Source organism: Micromys minutus (genome assembly GCF_963924665.1).
Source record: "Micromys minutus genome assembly, chromosome: 4".
Classification (NCBI taxonomy): domain Eukaryota; kingdom Metazoa; phylum Chordata; class Mammalia; order Rodentia; family Muridae; genus Micromys; species Micromys minutus.
In genome coordinates this window covers 41,705,415-41,725,445 of record NC_137973.1, presented here as the reverse complement: position 1 = coordinate 41,725,445, position 20,031 = coordinate 41,705,415, and the positions used below count along the sequence as shown (strand labels likewise).

General features: G+C 50.3%; 1 protein-coding gene across 1 annotated transcript; it reads right to left on the bottom strand.

Annotated features, from left to right (window-relative positions):
- On the bottom strand, positions 1 to 9,496 carry ALX3 (ALX homeobox 3; the record flags this gene model as incomplete). The annotated part of the gene is made up of 4 exons (XM_080916239.1): positions 1 to 303; positions 664 to 792; positions 3,999 to 4,315; positions 9,220 to 9,496. The coding sequence occupies 4 exons, from the start codon at positions 9,494 to 9,496 to the stop codon at positions 1 to 3; spliced, it is 1,026 nt and encodes a 341-aa protein (XP_080772365.1).
- Between the last annotated feature and the right edge of the window lie 10,535 nt (positions 9,497 to 20,031).

The following is a 20,031-nucleotide window of genomic DNA, read 5'->3' as shown; positions in this document are numbered from 1 at the left end:
TCACGTGGTCCAGTTCAGCAGGCTGGGGGGCTCTTTGGGCTTCATCCTGAGCGAGACGAGGCTTGGGGACTTGTAATCACCATCCGGAGAAGGCTCAAAGCTGTGCCCTCCCAGAGCAGGAGGAAAGCCATGGATGGAGTAGATGCCAGGGTGGGCTGCAGGGGAGGCTGGCACTCCCATGAAGCCAGCCACGTTTCCGTGGGAGTATGGAGACATGCATGGAGAGGAGATGCCCTCTGGAGACATGAGGCAGGGCCCCCCTGGGCTCCCAGATCCTGCACTAGGCCACAGGGAGTTCTGCAGCTGAAAAGAAAAGAGGAAAGAAGGGGTATGGTCTACTTTTCCAGAAGCTGTTTGTCTTACTTTGGTGGCTTTTTTTGTTCTTGAAACCTCAAAAGTTTTCTAGAAATCTCCACACATGCCCCCTACCACCCCTTCTGACATCTAGGGTATCCCAGCCATGGCTTCTCAGAACTATACGTTCTTCTTTGATTTTCCTGTGTTCTGTATGGATCAGAGTGGGCAGCTGACCTGTTCTGTGGAGGAAGAAGTAATTTGCCCACATAACACAAGACGCAGATTCTACAGCAAAGTACATATTCTCACTGGCAACCCCACAGATGGGGGCAGGCCTTGATGAAGGGTGAGGATTATAGATCTCACCTGAGGATGGCTGTCAGTTCTGGGCAGCACAGAGATGTCATAGGCAGTAGTGAAGGGGTTCCGCCCCTCCTGTATCTTCCCATAACGCTCACGCTTCCGCCACTTGGCTCTTCGGTTCTGGAACCAGACCTGGGGACCATTGGGAAGGGTTAAGGGGTACGGGAGCAGCCCTAAGGCCTAATGTGTGAGGGTAATCATTGAGCCCTTTCCTGGGATCTAGACCCAAGCTGCAGAATCTCAAGTGGCAGAAGCTTAGAAATCCAGTTCCCAAGGCCAAGGGAGCCTGGGAGAGGCCCAATCCCAGAGCAGTATTACTGCTCCCAAGGTCCCCAGCAACCATTCCCTAGGCTGAGTCACTCCCTTTATCTCCAACCTGGCTAGATCTTTTCACAATGTTGTAGGGGAAGGAGGCCTATAGGGCCCAAGATACCTCTTAGGTGTGCCAGTGTGTGGGTGACTCTTGTCCTCTTGACTTCTCTGGGGCTAGAGAGTTAAGAGCACTGACTGCTCTTACAGAGGTTCTGAGTTCAATTTCCAGCAACCAAATGGTAGCTAACAACCTGGTTGATCCACCTTATAGCATATTGTTCTGTTTAACTCCTCAGTGGCTTCTTGGAACACCCATCCAGCTCCTAGCAAGGCTGCTTAGGTCTGTCTCCCACCCTCATCACAGTCTCTGTCTAGTCAGGCACCAGCACTTGGTTCTTCCTAGGTGACCCCCCAAACTCCCACCCATGTCTCTTTTAAGATACCTGCTTTGTCACCTGTGAGTAAGCTTCTATTTTCTGGGCTACCCATCTCTTCAACATCCTGGCTGGGTTCTTCCACTGGACCTCTATAAGGTCCATTTCTCAGCACTCATTCTATTCTGTGCCCATGATCACCTCAGAGTCTACTTCTCAATCATTTATGAGTTTTTGACACGTCTCTCTCTCTCTCTCTCTCTCTCTCTCTCTCTCTCTCTCTCTCTCTCTCTCTCTCTCTCTGTGTGTGTGTGTGTGTGTGTTTGTGTGTGTATATGTGTGTGTGATATATTTTTTACACATCTGAGAGTATATGTGATAAATTTGGCATATACCCAGTTCAATTTCATTTATTTGTATTGGTATATAAAGTTTTATTTCTTTCATTTAAAAAGAGACTGTGTCAGATATTGAGAACATCAAAACTAAGCCAAGATAAGTATAATAGTGGGTGTTTGTAATCCCAGAACTTGACAAATGGAGGCTAGAGGATTAAGGTGTTCAAGGCCAGCTTCAGCCACATATTGAGTTTGAAGCCATCCTAAGACACATGTAGCCCTGCCAAAATCCAAAACCAAAGCCCAAACCAACCAACCAACCAACCAACCACAAACCAAACTGCTTTCTAGCGTTCCAGCTGGAAATAAAAAGTAGAAAAAGCTGTGCATGTATGTATATATGTGTAAGACCCTCCTACCCTGTCTGGGATGACAACACCCCAACCTTCATCTATTCCTTGCTCCGTGGTCACCTGTACTCACCTAGTGACCTAGTGACCTAGTAACTTGAGAGCTAAAAAGAGGCTGTGCGTCCTCCTATTTGCCTAGCTTCCAGGTTGGGATACCAGGCCTGGCCAAGGTTAAGAAAGTCCCCCATGAATGCCTTCCCTCTGCCTGCTCCACGGACAGATAGGCCTTTATTGGGAGTTACTTTCCTGTCACCACCCATTCCCCCTGGAGCCTCTCCACTGTGGCTCTTTCTGGGCTTGGGATTTGCTCTCTCCATTGTCCCATGTATGGTCTTAATTAGTTCTCTTCTTGGGGTGGAGTTTATGGTGAGCGTCATACTCCTGTCAAAGCAAAACCTCCCTACTCTCTAGGGCCTTGGTGGTTGGGGAGGCTTCTAGACTGGGTTTGGGAGTCCCATGACCACCCCGTATTCTTCCAGGGTGGAAAAGGCCTTGGAGCTCGGCCTGGTGACTCATGCCCATAATGTGTTCATGCCAGCCCCCAGAGGGGTAAGGTAGGAGGATCTTTAGTTTGAGGTCAGCCTGAGTGTCAAATGAATCCAGGAACAGCCTAGGTTCTAGACAGAATAGATCCTGTTTCCAAATATTTTTCCTCCAATTGAAATAAAAAAAAAAAAAGGAAAAGATGGGGAGGAACTAGAAGAGGGTGGGGAGAGGGAGGGCCTAGGAGAGGAGTGAGAAAAGTGTGCACCCTCTCCCCAAAACACATGCTCACTTTGCATTTCCATAGGGAAGAGCAATTCAGACACTGCCCCAACATAACTTTCTTGAGACATTATAAAATCTGGGGTCATTCCCATAGCTCACTGGTTCTGGCTTCTGTAGAGTAGTCTGTGGGGCCCTAGTCTCCTAGAGCTGGCCTCCACTCTAGTATCTTCTCAAGAGTCTCTGGAAGGGGCCCATCAGGGAGTGGCTCACAGGAGCTTCTCCCCTCCTCTTTCCTCAGGGTAGAAGCAGCAGGCTCCTCTACAGCAGCCACCTCACCTTTCTCTAGAACCCCAAACACCCCTTCCAGCACCTCCCCCCCCTCCACCCCCCGCAGCAAGGAGCCTGTTCTAACTAAACCATGATCGAAGCAAGGCCACATATGTTCAGTCTTTCTCTTGCCTCTCCTTCTTGCTTGCCACCCGCATGCCCACCGCCACTTCTAACATGGTCGGCCATAGCTTTCCTTCTCTTTTTCCAAGCATCTACCCACCCTTCTCTCTCCCTTCCCAACTGGCTGGGTTCCCCACCACATGAAGCAGTGACCATAGCCAAAGACCTTAAGGGTTACTCTCTCTACAGAAGGACATGTTGGAGTAGGGAAGGGGTCCTGTAAGTTCTCCTAACTAGGAACTACTTGTTGGCTCCTGAAGAGCCTCTGCCCTTCAGTGACCCTCCTGTTCTAGCCAGCCACCTTAGCAGTAGCACATAAAACACTCACTTCTTCCAAAATGCTGCTCAACTGGTGACCCTCAAGGATTCTTTGGCTTGCTACTGGTGCCCCCTTTCCAAATGTAGGCAACAGAAATCCACTGAGTGACATGCACCAACTCACCTGGCTAGCTAGTAAATAGTAGCGGGCTCCCATACAGATATATGGACTCCAAGCCTTGACCCAGTGATATATTTTGTTAGGAATATAGAAAAGTCTGTGACCATAGCAGAGCTGAGCCCAAAGGCTGAGCTCCAAAGGGCCAGGAGCCAGTAGGACCTGGGCAAGGTAGCTTTGTGGGACACTAATGCCCACCTCTCCTAGCTCTTCGGTGATCTGGTCCCTGGCCTGGTCTGGTCTCCACCATGTCCTAGCTCTTTGGTGATCTGGTCCCTGCCTGGTCTGGTCTCCACCATGCCCCCCTCACCTGTACCCTGGCTTCAGTCAGGTCCGTCCTTAAAGCCAGCTGTTCCCGAGCATACACATCAGGGTAGTGGGTTTTCTGAAAGACTTTCTCCAGTTCTTCCAGCTGGAACGTGCTGAAGGTTGTACGATTCCGGCGCTTCTTGCTCTTGCTCTTGGCCAACTCCATGGAGTCAGGGAGTCCCGGGGAAAGAGGGACACTCAGGCTGGCCAGGCAGGGGCCTGGGGAGCTTTGCACATTAGAGGGTCCGTCTCTAGGACCCCCTCGGCAATCCACTGGCAGCTGGGGGAAGCTGGCAGCTTTGGAGGCCTTCTCCTCGGCTGCAATGGAAACACAGAGAGGAGGATGGAAACCTAACAGAGGTTTTTGTGGGTGGGATAGAGGGAGGGAAAGAGCATTGAAGCTCCAGGCTCCTCCTCCTTCCCCTTCCCTTCCTCCCCGGCAGCCACCCTCCCTTGGAGCCTGGCATTTCAGAAGCCTGACTGCTGAGCCTCCAGCAGGGGAGGGGGCCCTAGGGAACCATGTGCTCTGTGGTCTGGGAAGATCTGATGGGGCCGGAGGAGAGGTTCATTTCGGGGAAGTGCTCTGTGGTGGTGTGTCCCACAGGGTATGGAGGTGCCAGGATTGGCGCCACAGCAGGGACTGCCACCCTGGAAGGGCCAAGAGTGGGGGCAGGGGTTAAGGATGGCATGGTTGACATCTCCAGCCCCTTCTAGAGTGCTCTCTTGTTCTGGCTGTAATGAATTTGGTTCCCAGGACTTTAGGCTCATGCCTCTGCTACCAGTTCCAGGCAGGCATGGACAGAGATGCATAGATCACCTCCGCCTGCTTTCCCTGTGCCTCATCTTTGAAGCCCAAGTCTCACATCCATGTTAATTTTCCCAACTCTGAAGCAGAAGAGCAAGCCAGAACAATGATGATTTCATAAGGAATCACCTGTCCTCCTTCGTCCTAAAGTTGTGATGTCTGGGTAAGAGCTTCCGCTCCAGCATAAAAGGTGGCAGCCAGATAGGCTGGGCTTTGGAGGAGTTAATGAGGGACAAGTACCACAACTCCCTTTCCCCATTATTCTCAACATTGTCTGCCCCTCCCACCTCAGTAGTTTCTGATTGCTTCCTCATCACCTCCATCAGGGGGGGCTCCTTAGCAGGCTGGGAACAGTCCCCAACAGCCTCACTCAGATAAGCTGTCATTCAGGAACCCCATATGACCAACCTGGCTTTGTGAAAAATAGGTCACCATGATCATCCCCCACCTTTCCCTCTGGAAAGACCCCCAGCAGTGTCCCCATAAAGTTCCTCCTTAACAGTTCTTAACAGAGATGGAGCCACTAAGATGCAAAGATGCCCTGCTGACTCAGAGAACCCCTTCTTAGGCCCCAGGACCATCTCCAGGAGGCCTAGTTAGCTGGTACCAAAGGAGCAGTTTCCTCCTGGGGACATAATGTCCGGGTTACAGCTGTGTGTGTGTGTGTGTGTGTGTGTGTGTGTGTGTAGGTACATGGATGAGGCCCTGTCTGAAGGGGAAGCTGGTAGTCTTTTTCAACTAAAATGTTGTCAGTAACCTCTCTGCCTCCCCCCCAGACTGCGAAAAAAGCTTCCCACATGCATCCTGCTGAAGACCTGGTTGAGTCTGGCAAGGCCTGGCCTCTGGTTACCCCAGCCTGTAGCAACAAACTCCGCAGTGACCCATAGGCAACACAGAGATGAATCTCACTGCATCCCTGACTTTCTGTTCCCCATCATCCCAGTTTTGTTGGAGAGAGAGGCAGCCCCGTTTGCTAGGACAGAGAGACAGATGATGCCAAACCAAATGAGAGAAAACTGTCAGGTAGAGCAGAGAGCCTGGAACGGTTTGCCTAGAGATATCAGGTCCTCAAAATGGCCTGGCAGAGAGGAGCCTTGATATCCTGGATTCCCAGGTAGATGAAGATGGACTTCAGGCAGAAATGGATGAGAGGAACTCAGCGCAGGGGGTTAAGAGTACTAACCCCACTACACGGAGCTATGGTAGTCTAGACTCTTGTTTTTGGCTTCCTTACCCTTGATGTCTGTTCCCATAAGATCTAGCTCCGAACTAACCTTGAGCCCATAAGCTGATAAAGTCAAGAGATCAAAACACAATACAGCAGCCCTCCCCTTCCAAAAGCCTCTAAGCCTGCTGAACTCTGCCCCTCTCTCATGTATTCCCTTCCTACAGTCCTCTCCAAGGGACAGACAACTGCTTTCCTCTTTGTTAGTTTCTGTAAACCTTCCCTGGTCTAGCTGGAGGACTCTGAGGACAGGGACAGTTTTCAGAGGCCCCCAAACAGCCTCCTGAGTAGTGGGACCCAGGGAGAGCAGAGATGAGCAGGAGAAATGAGGCCAGCACACTAAGTGTAAGCTTGCTTGGGGAAGGTTGCTCTGTTAAGGCGGTCCATTTGAGGTTTGAACTATTGTTATACACCACTCTGGGGTGGTCCAGAGAGTACTGGAGTTGGTTGTTGGTCACTGGGAACCTTTTCAACCCAGGAATACGTTCTGTAGAGTAAAATCCAGGTGCAGGGGCTGGGACCTCTATCGTGCCAACAGGGGGCAGATTCTTTATCTCCGACCTTTCCTTCAAACCCGTTCATCCGTGCATCCGGACCGGGAGAATCTCACCACAGCCTTGTCACATGTTGTCTCAAGCCGGTGTAAGCTTGGCCAGTGAGCAGGTCCGCTCCTGGCTGCTTCAAAGCTCAGATCCCTGGCGTCCACTGTTTGTCGCAGAATCAGCCACCTGGCTTTCAGCTTTCACCTGCAGCCTTGTTCTAAGGTGTGCTGGGGTCGCTAAATGAGGCATTAGTAGTCTCCGAAACCCGGGCTTCCTCAGCGTTGACCGCGGCTTTAGCTGAAGACCTTAAGTCATAATACACGCCAAGCGCAGGGATGCTAGCGAGATGGTGGTATTTTCCTTAGAGGTTCTTAGCCTAGTACTTTAATTTTCCGGGGTTGGCCTGGTCTTAGGGCTATTGATCTCCACTGGGGCAGGAGGGCAGAACTCCAGCAGGGGTCTTTTCGTTCCGTGTCAGACAGCCAGCGTAGAGACAAACTGGCAGCCCCGGAGGAGCCTGGAAGAACCATCCCTGCACACAGAGCTACTGCAGAGGGTTCATAGGTGAATGGAAAAGGCCCTCTTCAGGAGAAGTGCAGGGCGCAAAGTGAGGCCAGAGGCAGCCGGATGCTGGCGCTGGACGGACGATAGAGAAACGACGCGCTCCAGGCCCCGCCAGTGCAGACCAGCCAACATTCCGATATTTTAATGGCAGGGGCGTCGGGATGTGGGTGTGTGTTTGGGGTTTACCTTTCCTAGGAATCCCTGGAGCAACCAAGACTAGGATGGAGAAGCTGCAGCCGACGCATCAAGAGGGAGCGGCAGCCAGGATCCCAGCTCAGGCTCTGTTCGCTCGGCTGCGCCTTCTTTGCGTTTGCCCTGTCCCCACACTGCCTGAATCGTTAATTTTCGTATTATACGTGTTCATATTTTGGTGTGCTCTATCCTTTTAGGAAATGCCCTCTTCCTTCGCGTCTCTCTCTTTCTTTCTCTCCCCCTCTTTCTCATCTTTTTCTTCGTCGTTTACCCGCTTCGTTCGATCTGCGGTTTGCTCTTTTCCGTTCGTCCAGTTATACTTCCCTTTCGTTCCTCTCCCCATCTGACCGACGGACTTCGCCCGCTACCTTCGTTCTTCAGTCTGTAATCCGTCGTTTTGTTCGATTTCCCCCTTCTCCCGTCCGGCTGGCTGCCCCGTTTGACTTTCTTTCGCCTCATTTCGTTATGACGACAACAGGCTCACTGGCCGCCCATTCAACCCCCTATTTTTCGTGGTGAGACCAGACCCACGGCTGTCCAAGAACCCGAACAGTAGCTGCAAGAGGCCGCACAGCGACGGGGACACTGGACTGGGATGGGGTGCTGCGGGGTGCGGTACCGACCCAGACGTGTACCTGTCCCTGGCGGTGCTCTGGGCGCTGTGCGGCTGCCGCCGTCTGGCAGGGATCAGAGGAGCCAGGCCAACTGCTTCTCATTAAGTCCCAACTGTGGTTTTTATCAGAAGAGCCTTTTTCAAACGGCATTAGACTCGAAGCTCCGCGGACTTGCTCATTTCCTCCGATGACCCCAACACACCTCCCGGGCCTCCCCTGCACACTCCCACCACCCGGACCGGACGAAGCCGGAGCTGCTCGCTGCCCAGCTACTCTGAGGAGGGCCGCGGGGAGCAGGCGTTTGCAGAGTTAGCGGATCTCCCTGGATCTAGTTTTGGGTCTAGGCTACGAAACGTGGCGGCACAGAAGGGGTGGGCGTGGGTGCTGAGCCACTCGTGGGTCAGCGAGTATAGTGGGCGGCAAACCAGTCTTGGCAGGCCCTGCCATTCAGGCACATTCTCAGATAATGGCACCGTCCGGCCCGCCTTAGCACACAAGGCACTGTCCCCGGAGCGGGGTGCGCCCTGGGGTTTAGGACTGTTCAAGGCCACTTCCGACGGCTCAGCGGTGATGATTCCGTGTCGAAATGCCAACTGCAAGAAGGGCAGCCATCCCCGCGGCGTCGGGGAGGCCAAGTTAATCTGAGAAACAAGAACATAATTATTTGATCTTGAAGACAGTCCCGGTACAGAGGGGGATCAGCCACCGCCACTCTAGCGGAGCATCTAGCGGCACCAGAAATCCCTTTCCTGCAGAGGCTGGGCCCGACGAGGAGATCTGGGTAAGTCCAGGTCGCAGCCTTTCCTTCGCTGAGTCCAGTTTGGCCACTAAGTTGAGGCCCAGCCTCTATGCCCTCAGCGAGCGCCACGCACAAAAGCCGAGCTCTTCTCTCCCAGCTTTGGGGCCCAGTTAGGCTCTCGGGCCCTCGACCCGGTCCCCCTCTTCTGGGTCGGTGGCAGCAGAGGCTCGGCTCCGGGTGAGCATGGTCTCTCTTCCCAGATTCAATCGTCTTGGGGTCCGGAATGGGCCCAAGATAGTCCCTACTCCACCCTCCTTTGACCTCCCGCCTCCCATTGCCTCTGCCGGCCTGGGACACGAGCGATCTGCAGTCCCCAGTGCCCTGGCCTTGTCCGCCCAGGCCAGCAGCGAGTGATCTAGGAGGGAATCGTGGGAAACGCGAGACGGACCCAACGTTGAGAAGCGGGAAAGAGAGTGGGGAGACCAGGAAGGGCGGGGAAGGAAACGACATGGGGTCCCCCACCCCACCCCCCGCGCGTTACCTTCCGCTGAGCCCTCGTAAAAGTGGCCGCCGTTGAGCACCGGGCCGGGCCCGAGGTCCTGCAGGTACTTGGCGGGCGGCTTGGCGGGCTCTGGGAGGTAGGGTTCCAGGGGTCCGCAGGCCGGGAAGCCGCTCAGGCGCGGACCGCGGGGTGGCGCGGGGTGCAGGTGAGGCGCAGCATCGGGAGTCCCCTGGGGGCCCGGAGCCTCGTCCCCTGCGGCCGCGTAAGGACCGGCTGCCGGCCCCACGACGAAAGGAGCGCAGCGCTCGGGGTCCATGCCGGCTCCGGCTCACAGGCCGCCGGAGCTCCGGGGCTCCCGCTAACCCGCGCGGCCTGTGAGTGCCTGCCAAGGGGGAGGGACCTGGGCTCGGGGGGCGCGGAGCCCCCGGGAGCGGCGCGCGCCGCGGGGGGTGGGGGGCAGGAGAGGGGGCCGCGCCTCTGACTTAATGCTGGAACCATCCACGTCACGTGCGGCCCCGTGCGGGTTAACCCCTCGGAGCCCAGGAACACCTCCCCACCCCATTCACCCCGATCCTAGTATCACAAGCAGTTGGAAGAGAAGAGAGGAAAGCTGCTTTCTTTCCTTTCGAGGGCAAGGACCCCTTTTGTCTAGCAGTGCGGGTGAGTCCTTGGCTCTGAGCTGCACCCTTAAGTCCTGCTATCCATCTTCGTGGCTCTTGGCCCTGGGGAGGTGAGGCGGTGAGGGCAGACCTCCCCCTGCCGCCCCTCCTCCAACATACTCTTTGAGGCCTGTGACAGCAGTCTGAGAGGAGAGGCCTCCACGGTGCTAGAGTTATCCCTTCACCTGGCTCGTTTTATTTTTTTCTGGTAGCTGGAAAAAAAAGCAAGGACATCTCTCTCAGACACTTTGCCAGTAATGATTGGACACTGTGGAAACAGAGGGGGCTTGGGGAGATTGGACCTGCATACTATCATTAATTAGATGTGTCTTGAACCTATCACTTAGTGTTTTCATTTGACTGTGGTCCTTCTACATATCCTCGGTGAGTTCCAAAGCCCAGGCAGGCCAGAGCAGACAGAGAGATGTCTAGATTTCACAATGGTCTGCCCAGGTAGCTTTTTGGGTCAGGTATGGAAGAGCAGACGGGTCATTGTCCTTCTGAACAGCATAAAATGAACATCTTTCAGACTGTCCAGGGATCCACTGCAAATGAACTGTTTCAGGCCTACTATTTTGGACACAGTTAGGCTAGGATTGCATCTCCCCAGTCCAAAGGAAGCCTACGATTAGGGTATAGCTTAGCCTTTCTGAAACTGAACAATTCTTACTGTGCCTAAGATGGGAAGAAATACCAGAGGTCCTTTGGACCTGAGCTTAAAGATCCCATAGGTCCGGGTTAAAACATTTATATTTTTAGTATCCCTGGAGATTATCGAGAGGGGTAGGGAGTCAAACATCATTTGTATTCTATTTGAATTCTCATTTTTAAAAGGAATCTAAGAGGCCTGGTGTGAACACCTCCCTCTTCCGTTGGAGGCTTAGAGGAGGTTTCTTGGCTGTCCTCAGCCAGAGTTGGGCTGTAAATCAAGGCCAAACAGGAACCAGAAGCCTTGCATCTCACAAGGAGTCATTAAGCCATTATTAAACATACCCTAACGTTTCTGAAGCATTATTGGCTTAAACACCACATTGGAGGCATTATGGCCATTAGGCCCCTAATCACAGACTGCAGGCTGGGCAGAGATGAGAGCACCTGGGGCTGATATTTCCAGCTAGAGAAACTTGGCTTAAAATGAGGTTTCCCCCTCTGTCTGTACCAGAGGGGGGTCCACTAGATCTCAGCTGTGGACACTGTTAAACTGATAATTAATAAAAGTTTTTCACAACTGCCAATTAGGTACCGTTGACTGTCTAGAAGGCCCTATCATTTCAGGACATTTAATTAACGAAGTTACCAAGGAGCTTCATTGGGAGGATGAAAGTATGTCACAAGCCCAATGTCATCAACAAATTAAACAAGGTGGCTTGGATTACACACTGAGCCTTTTGCTCTAGGTGCCTCAGTTTTCTTGTCATAAAAATGGGTCACACACATATAGACAGGGTATTTGAGAAGCATTTGTATTTTGCTGTACTGTGTTAATTTAACAACAATGGTGATTTCTCAAGAAAATAGAAACCCAGATTTCAGGGTTCTATCACTCAATCTGTGGAAGTCCCCCGACTCCACACTGGAGCCTTGACACTGGAGCTGAACAAAGGGCTCTCCACAGACCCACCCACATCCTTCCCAGCTCTAGAAAGTCCTCCTGACATTCTTCTGTTCTGAACAGAGGCAACTTCCATAATGCTGTCACTAATTGGACTAAGGAGACAGGAGGGCCCAGATGACATCTGAGTTTAGTGGATTTGCCTCTTCTAGAGGGTTTTGTTCCAGAGCTGTGGAGAACAAGGAGCCCAGAACAGCCTCTCCTATTCCCTTTAAATCACTGGTTCAAATTCGGGCCATAGTCTGTCCTTGGTTGAGGGCAGTCTGGTGGAGCCGGTGCATTGAAAGCACAGAACTTCCCAGGTCTTATTTTCCTTCTTAGATGGGCTGAGAGATGGGGGAGCACTGGGAAACCCCATTTCACAGCTGTGTGTGTGTACACAGTGTGCTGGACTTTTATGTATCCAACATGCATGGATTTATTCTCTCTTCCCAACAACCCACAAAGTAGGCACAATTATCAGCCACTTTTACAGAATGAGAGCTGATTGTTCAGTGTGGACATAGCCAGTTAGTATCAGAACCAGAAACTGCTCCATTCTTCCCACCCTACAGGACTCTGCTCTTCTTCAGCTAACAAAGCAAGGTAGAGATCACTTTTACATTCCCATTTTCCCAAAGGGAAATTTAGACCAGATGGGGTTGGGGACAAGGTTGGTTTAAGATGAGCTGCAACGGTGGCTTCAGGAACACTAAATGGCACCCAACCGTGGTGTCCAGAAATAGGAAAGGAGGGATGACTTCTGATAAACAGGCCAAGCAAAATGCCAGCTAACACCTGAGTGTTTTTATGACTAATTTAGATGTGGGACAGGGTTTTGAGAGAATTCATGGCTTCATTTTTCGTGCCATTTAATAACCATTATATACCATTTGTCACTGGTTCATTCTCAACAGAAGTAAGAAATGAGCCTATATGTGGTCCAGAGAATTCTAGGTCCTTTAATTAAAAGACAAACAAAAACACTATAAAAATATCTTTCCATTTGCTAAGCAAAATGAGTTTTAAAATAGAAATTGTACTTTTATTGATGGTTGTTTAATCCATTCATCTCCCAGTAGGGTCTGCTGATGACAGCTGAGGCCAGGACACAGAGGTCACCCCCACCCCCACTTGCAGAGGGCACTCCCACCTGCAGAGGGCACCCCCACCTGCAGAGGGCACCCCCACCTGTAGAGGGCACCCCCACCTGCAGAGGGCACCCTACCTGCAGAGGGCACCCCTACCTGCAGAGGGCACCCCTACCTGCAGAGGGTACCCCCACCTACAGAGGGCACTCCCACCTGCAGAGGGTACCCCCACCTACAGAGGGCACTCCCACCTGCAGAGGGTACCCCCACCTACAGAGGGCACTCCCACCTGCAGAGGGTACCCCCACCTGCAGAGGGCACCCCTACCTGCAGAGGGCACCCTACCTGCAGAGGGCACCCCTACCTGCAGAGGGCACCCCCACCTACAGAGGGCACTCCCACCTGCAGAGGGCACCCCCACCTACAGAGGGCACCCCCATCTGCATGGTACTTATGCTTTGCTCAAGTAAAGCAGCCCATGTCTTGTATGGATGTGAATTAGTGTGGCTCATTCCCGGCTCCTAGTCCAAGTGTTAGGTCATTTCTCTGATTAGGGAAATATCAGGTCCAGCTATATTTTCTACTTTATTTTCTACATCCGTTCGACTCCACCATGTGAAGGTAACCCTGCATTTGAGATTTTCTTAATATAGACAAAACTGCCTTCCACTTGCCTCTTTTGCTGTGAGAGAGACGATAGTCAGCATTGCTCTATTTAGACACCGAAATCCTAAGTTGATCCTTATGAAAATTCTGGGTTGGGGAACCCAAGTGGATTGTTTCTCATTAGCTACATTCTTCCTGGAAGGTCAGGCTAAGGAATGGTAAATAAACCTTAAGATCCGGTATTCCTCGCCCATGAATGATATTTTTAAGAAAGGTTTGTATTGTGGAAACCAGGATTCTTGACTAAGTTCTAACAATATAGGCTGAATCCTGTGATTTAGGGTGAAATTTCTGGTAAGTTTAAGGACTGTTTTCCTTCTCTATAAATTTGATGTGTTTGATTGAAAAGCCACGTAACCTCTCTATACCTAAGTTTCTATACTGGAAAAGTGTGAGGAATGATTCTGTGGTCAGCTTTACCAAACTGAGTGAGCTAGTGTTTACACAGATGTTTCTTAAGCCTAGCTCCACCTTTAAACACACACACACACACATGATACACACACACACATATATCTTTGAACATACATTATATATATATAATATATATATTATAGGTAGAGTGATGCCTATAGTGTGACTGTGTTCAGGGGACCTGAGGTAGTACCACAGGCTTGCTGTTTTTGTGTGAAAATATATTAATTCTCTAGCAAGTGCCCTGTGTGGACCACATTGGCCATGTTGTGGAGTTTTATGAACTTATTCTTCCTATAACACAGCAATGGCTGTTATTAGACTTTGGGGAAAGTTCCCACACCTTGATTAATCTTATGCAATGATTCAACAAATCAGACATTTGTTGAATGCCTGCCTCATGGAAGAGAGGGGGACACACAGAGGATTGGGCCAGAGACAGTATCACTTACATCCGGGGCCTTTCCAAATGACTAGGAGAAGGATGGATAAAAGTACTAGGCTTTTATCTCAAAGTGTGTGGTTGTAATCAGGGTGCTGTAAGGGACAAGGCAAGGTGCTTAACCCAGTAATGGTGACAGCAGGAGACAGGTGGTCATGAGGTACAAAAGTAGAGTGGGGGTTGCCCAAGTAAAGGTGTGGGAAGAGAGAGTTTCCCAGAAAAAAAAATCCTGGTAAGAAAGGAGCCATGGGGGGCACTAGACATAATAATGGGCTAGAGACATTCTGGAGAGCCTGAGATTAATTCCAGTAACATCAGTCTAGTCTCTAGTATCTCCTAAATACAGCTTCCAGCATAATCTTCACCTGCAAGAGGGGAAGAAGAGAAAGCCCAGGTCCCTAGGAGTGCCCAAGACCAACCCCCAGCAGGAACACACTGAGTCAGTAGAGAAGTAACAAAGATAAGAACGGTGGGACCAAGAGCCAGCAAGCACAGTTACAGTGGAAGCCTTGAAGTGAAGAGGAGTTTGAGTGTGTGGTGTGAGCTGGGCGGGGCCTTCTGTGCAGCCTTCTGTAGCAGGGTTTTGGCTCTTATGGAGAGTTCTGGCTAGGGCACCCCTTGAACTCATTTCAGCAGGAAATCCATTGGTTCCAGAGTGCAGATTCCAGATTTGTTATTTTACAGGGCTAATAAGTATGTAATTATCACATTTGGGGCTCTGGGAAAGAAACCCAAACATACACCCCTGAACACCCTGAGAAATGTGAGTGGACCTACCCAAGAATGCTTGAGGGAATCATCACCACGGTTTAGGCACATCCACTCCTGACCAGGGTCTGCCAGTAATGAAGGGAGAGAGCTAAGACTGGGCCTGAACTTTAAAAGGAATTGAGAGGGGCACAGGGTAGCAAGTAGAAAAGGCTGGGTCCAGCTTCCTCAGTGCTTCTGAAATCTTTGGCAAGGGGATGAAGTGAGTGAGAATACAGGATGCCTGCCATGTGTCAGTCCAGTGTAATCTTTACAGTGCTATAAACTCAGTGTTAACATTCCCATCTCCCAGATTCCCAATAGTTATCTGTTGCTGCATAACAAAATATCTCAACACATAGAGACATAATCGTCAGCTCCCCAGGGGAACTGTGGGTACCATGGGATTCAGGAATGGTTTGAATGGCTGTGGTTCTAGCTGGGATTGCTCAGGATCCCAACTCAAATTAAGTTTGACGGGGGATAGGAGATGTTTCCAAGTGGATTGCTCACAGAGTTGCAAGTTCGTGCTGGTTCAACCCGTGGCTGGTTGAATGTCACCGAGCACAACCAAAGTGGCTTTCCCACACAGCAAATGGTCTGGGAGACCATTTTTGTGGTGGTGCAATTTGTGGCTTGGAATTATCACACAACTACTGATTTTTTTTTCATCTTTTCTTTGTTACTCCCCCCACGTGTGTGTGTGTGTGTGTGTGTGTGTGTGTGTGTGTGTGTGTTATGAGACAAGGTCTCCTGTAACCAAGGCTGACCTTAAACTCTTGGTTCTCCCCCTTTATCTACCTCCCAACTGCTGGGATTATAGGTACGCACCACCATGGCTTCTGCCACAGTCTACTGGCTACCAAGGTCAGTCCCAATTTAGTGTAAACAAGGACTGCATGAAGTAGGCTCCTTGGAGGTCACTTTAGAGGCTACAATAGATGGATTCAAATTACTGCTGCCCCATGTTACTGGGATACTCTTAGGTGCTGGTCCCACATGTTGAATCAAGAGGAATGACTGTATTAATGGTGGGTTAAGATGGCTGAAAAGGGCACACGAGCGCTTGGCATGCAAGGGTCAAAGTTCACTGGATAACTGTCTCTGAGAAAGCCTAAGAAGTTTCAATAATGGGGAAAAGTGTGTTCTTGAGATTAGCACTCCTGATTACTGGGCCTGTAGATAGGCACCATTCTGTCCATCTCCCCATGGGTCTCTTATTCCATGCATGCAGAGGAGAGGAACAGGCTCATCTCTGTGCTTTAAGAGGAGAATGAGAGGTGTGTTTGGATTTACACCTTCTCTGCTGTGAGCTGTGGAAGAGAGGCCGAGACTGTTTTATGGCAAGCTTGCATGTCTCCAGCAGGCAGTGCTGTCAGAGTCAGAATCACCTCACATGCAGCATGCATAGCAGCTATTGTAGCCTGATCTGAGCGTTCAATAGAGCAGAATCTTTACCAACAGAAAGATGGGACTAAAATCACACCCTCATGTCATAGCCTGGCTGGATCCTTCTTACCAGGCACCCCCCCCCATTTAAAGTTATTAAATGACTCCCTAGAAACATGGGATGTTGGCTAAATGTGAGCACTTGCCTTTGATGAAAACTAGACACTCAGTAGGGGACTGGCACACCCCCAAGTGACTCTCAGGTTGAGAAGGAAACCACCAGGTAGTCATGAGATGTTCCTACACTACAGAAACTAAAGCAAAGGAGAACCACCTCTCCGCTGCACACTTCCCAAGAGAATCCTCAAAGGTTTTGTTTGTTTGTTTGTTTGTTTGTTTCAGGCTGAGAAAACATGAAGATTTTTTTTCTTCTGAATTCATGTGTGAAAGAACATTCGGGGAGGAGGGCGGGCAGGGGAGGAGGGCGGGCAGAGGGCTGCTTACCACCTCCTCTATCAGAGGGTTTGCCAGAAGGAGCAGAGATGACAGGCAGGGTGGGCAGGACGTGAAGAATGTCTGTTCTGGTTTAGAAAATAGGGAGCCATTGAAAGTGTTGAGATGCAATTGGAGCAGGGCCTGGCCCACAGTTCGAGTTCGGCGGGCATATTATTACTTCTTCAGCAGAGGAGAGATGTGCTTTGGGAAGACATTTGGAAGCATGGCCAGAATAATGATAATAAAGATGAGACCTAATATTTGTTGAGCACTTTCTCATGAGCAAGATGCCTTCCACACTTTGCTTTTATTTAATTCTCACCTCCTTATAAATTAGTTCCCATTTCACAGAGAAAGTAACTTTCCCAAGGTACCTGATAGGCCCAAGCAAAGTAAACATACTCAGCAGGCAAAAGACTGGTCCAGGAAGGTGATGGGAAGGGCCGCACTGGAATGTGGTTGAGGAAATGGGCAGGGGTGACTAGGTGAAAAAGAGGTGTCCATCGGAAGAAATGACAAGGCTCGTTTTCACATCAGAATAAGCTCTCTCTGTCTCTGTTTCTCTGTGTCTCTGTTTCTCTGTGTCTCTGTCTCTCTCTGTGTCTCTGTCTCTCTCTGTGTTCCTGTCTCTCTCTCTGTCTCTGTCTCTCTCTCTCTCTCTCTGTCTCTCTCTCTCTCTGTGTGTGTGTGTGTGTGTTAGAGAGGTATATATTTGATCCAAAGGCCTGAAAATAGGAGCCACTGAGCCCCTCCGGCATTCGAAGGAGGGACAGCTGGTTTCCTAAGATAGGGCACAGAAATGGGTCTTTAGGAGGACATTTTGAACCTCTAAGCCAGATTCATGCAGGGAGGACTCCTGTCCCCACTATGCATTGAAAACAGTAAAGGCAAGGTATTTGTAAGGCCCAGGGTGACTCTCTGGAATTTAGGAGTTCCCTTAAAGGGGAAAGGGACAGCTTAGATCAGCCTTACCATGCCTCAGATCAGTACCACCCAGCTACTGATGGTTTCAGCCTCTGGGGTTGACATGATTTCTGCAATACAAGCAGGATGTTGAGGGAGGAGGCGAAAGTCTGGGAGAGACCAGGACTGTGGCTGTTTTGAGTTTCCTTGTGACTATGAAACACACGTTCCCTGTAAAGGGGTGCAGAAAGCCCAAGTCTGTCCTGCATGGGATGGGGCTCTCTCCACAGAGATTCCAAAATTTTAGACTGAGATAGTAGTGATGATTTTAGGAGCAGCTTCTGCTGTTGGGATGGGCACAGTGCCAGTATGGGGGTGTACAGAGAGGCCAGTCTGCTGTGGCACATGGAGCTTTCTAGTGGGTGAGAACATAGTGTGTGCATATGTGCCTGTGTGACCCTCTTCAGGAGAAGTCCTGAAGCCCTGCATCTGCTTTGGAGCCCCTTGCAACAAGAAATGTGCAAACCCTGGATTTTGCAAGGTACTCACGGGGAAGGGGATCCATATCTACACACAGACCCCAGGACGTCTGGAGGAAAGCAGATCTGTAGGCACATTCACACCAGATCCATAGGACAAAGAGACCGGATATTTTTGCCGTTTGATAAACTTCATAAAACAGTGGAGCTGAGTGATTTTGCTGCTGTCTGAATGGAAGTATCCTAAGAACCCATGCCAAGAAGATAAATAAGACCGGGGCTCCAGGAGAGGAGCCGAAACAAATGTGCAGTGAGAGGTACATCAAAGCAAAACTAGTTCTCTTGACTGGGCTCCGTGTGTGGTGAAGTGTGTGTGTGTGTATTTGAGCATGTGTGCACGCAGGCTTGTGTGTGTGTGTGTGTGTGTGTGCTGGGCAACTGTTTGGCAGATACTAGGCCATACTGAGGGGCCTGGAGATGTACCCCGGGCTGTTACCAATTCTTCTGAAGGCTGCTGTCTATATACCAGGCTTAGCCCAGAACTTAGCTAGGGTTAGACCTAGCTTTGCAGTGGCACAAAGGAAAACCAGTATTATCCATTGTTGGAATACTCAGTTCTATGATCAGCCAGCTGAGGGGCAACTCAGACTGTGGAGTCTGCACTCCATGATCAGGAATCCTTTAGTGGGCAAGGTAGTCAGACCCTGTTGCTAAGAACTTCCCTTTGCATGAATAGCAGGAACCTCAATCCTGGCATAAAACATCAATCTGCTCATGTTTGGCTTCAAGTTCTCCAGGGGCTCTTAGAGAAATACAGGGACACAGACTAGAAGAGAATGTGAGACCTGGTTCTGTGTTTAAATGTCATCTGATGCAAAGGTCCTCAGGGCAGCACCAGCAGCATCAGGGAACATTAGAAACAAGGCCCTACCTTCGACTAAGCAAACATTCCTTGTTGTAGCATATTTTTCTATCACCACCCCCACCCCTCCCTATCCCCCCCCCAGGTGATTCTGTTCATTCTGAAGTTCTGAGAGCCACTGATCTAGTCTGTCCTCTTGACTTAGGGTTTGGAGGCCTGGAGAGGGGACTTTGGCCAACAGTACATAGCTAATTAGGTCACTGCCACTTTCCCCTCACCCATATGGTCTCGGCTTTTTATTTCACAGACTAAATGAGGAGGGATTTTAATAACTTTTTTTCTTAGAGGCAATTGTTATGTGCTTATATATTTTCCATTTGTTAATAAGCTATTTAGGTCAGTTGGATCACTGGTACCCAAATTGTGTGTCCCCCACCTTATGGTGCTGAGAATGCAGTTCAGGACCTTGTACAGCATGGCAGGCACTCCAATGCAGTGCTACACACTCAGCTAAACTCTGAAATTATTTGCTATCAAGGTCAGGCTCTGGAGCAGCTACAAGGTCCCTTTCTACTTTGGCCCCAAGCCTGCTTTCCTAGCTAGTCCCTCAGGCACTAACTCCATTCTCTTGCTGGCCAGACACTATCTATAACTAGTCCACAAGCCCGTGGACTCACACTGCAGATGTTTTGCTCAATAATCCCTTTCTTAGTCTCTTCTGGCCAAGAGAGGGTGGACTTAGTTTCAGCCTGGCCTCTGCTGCCAGTCCTGAGGAGAACAACTTTTCTTTCCCAGCTCTCACAAGTGGGGCCCGGCTTGTTTCCAATATCACACCAGTGTTTTCTTCAACAGAGTAACTCTGGAATGGGGTAGACTTGTTTTCTGTGTGAAACATGTGGGTTCTTGTCAGAGGCAGTGAGAATGAGTAGAGTTAACCCAAGTGGGTCGCCCTCCACATCTGGCTTCCCTGACTGAGCTCAGAAGGACAGTTTCCTACAGCCTGTGTTGTAAGGGGTAAGGGCCCTTCTGAGACTTTTGGGTGAGTAACTCCTTTAAAGGACTAGACCCACCATAAACAGTGTTTTTCTTTTTAATTTTGTCTTGTTGTTTTTT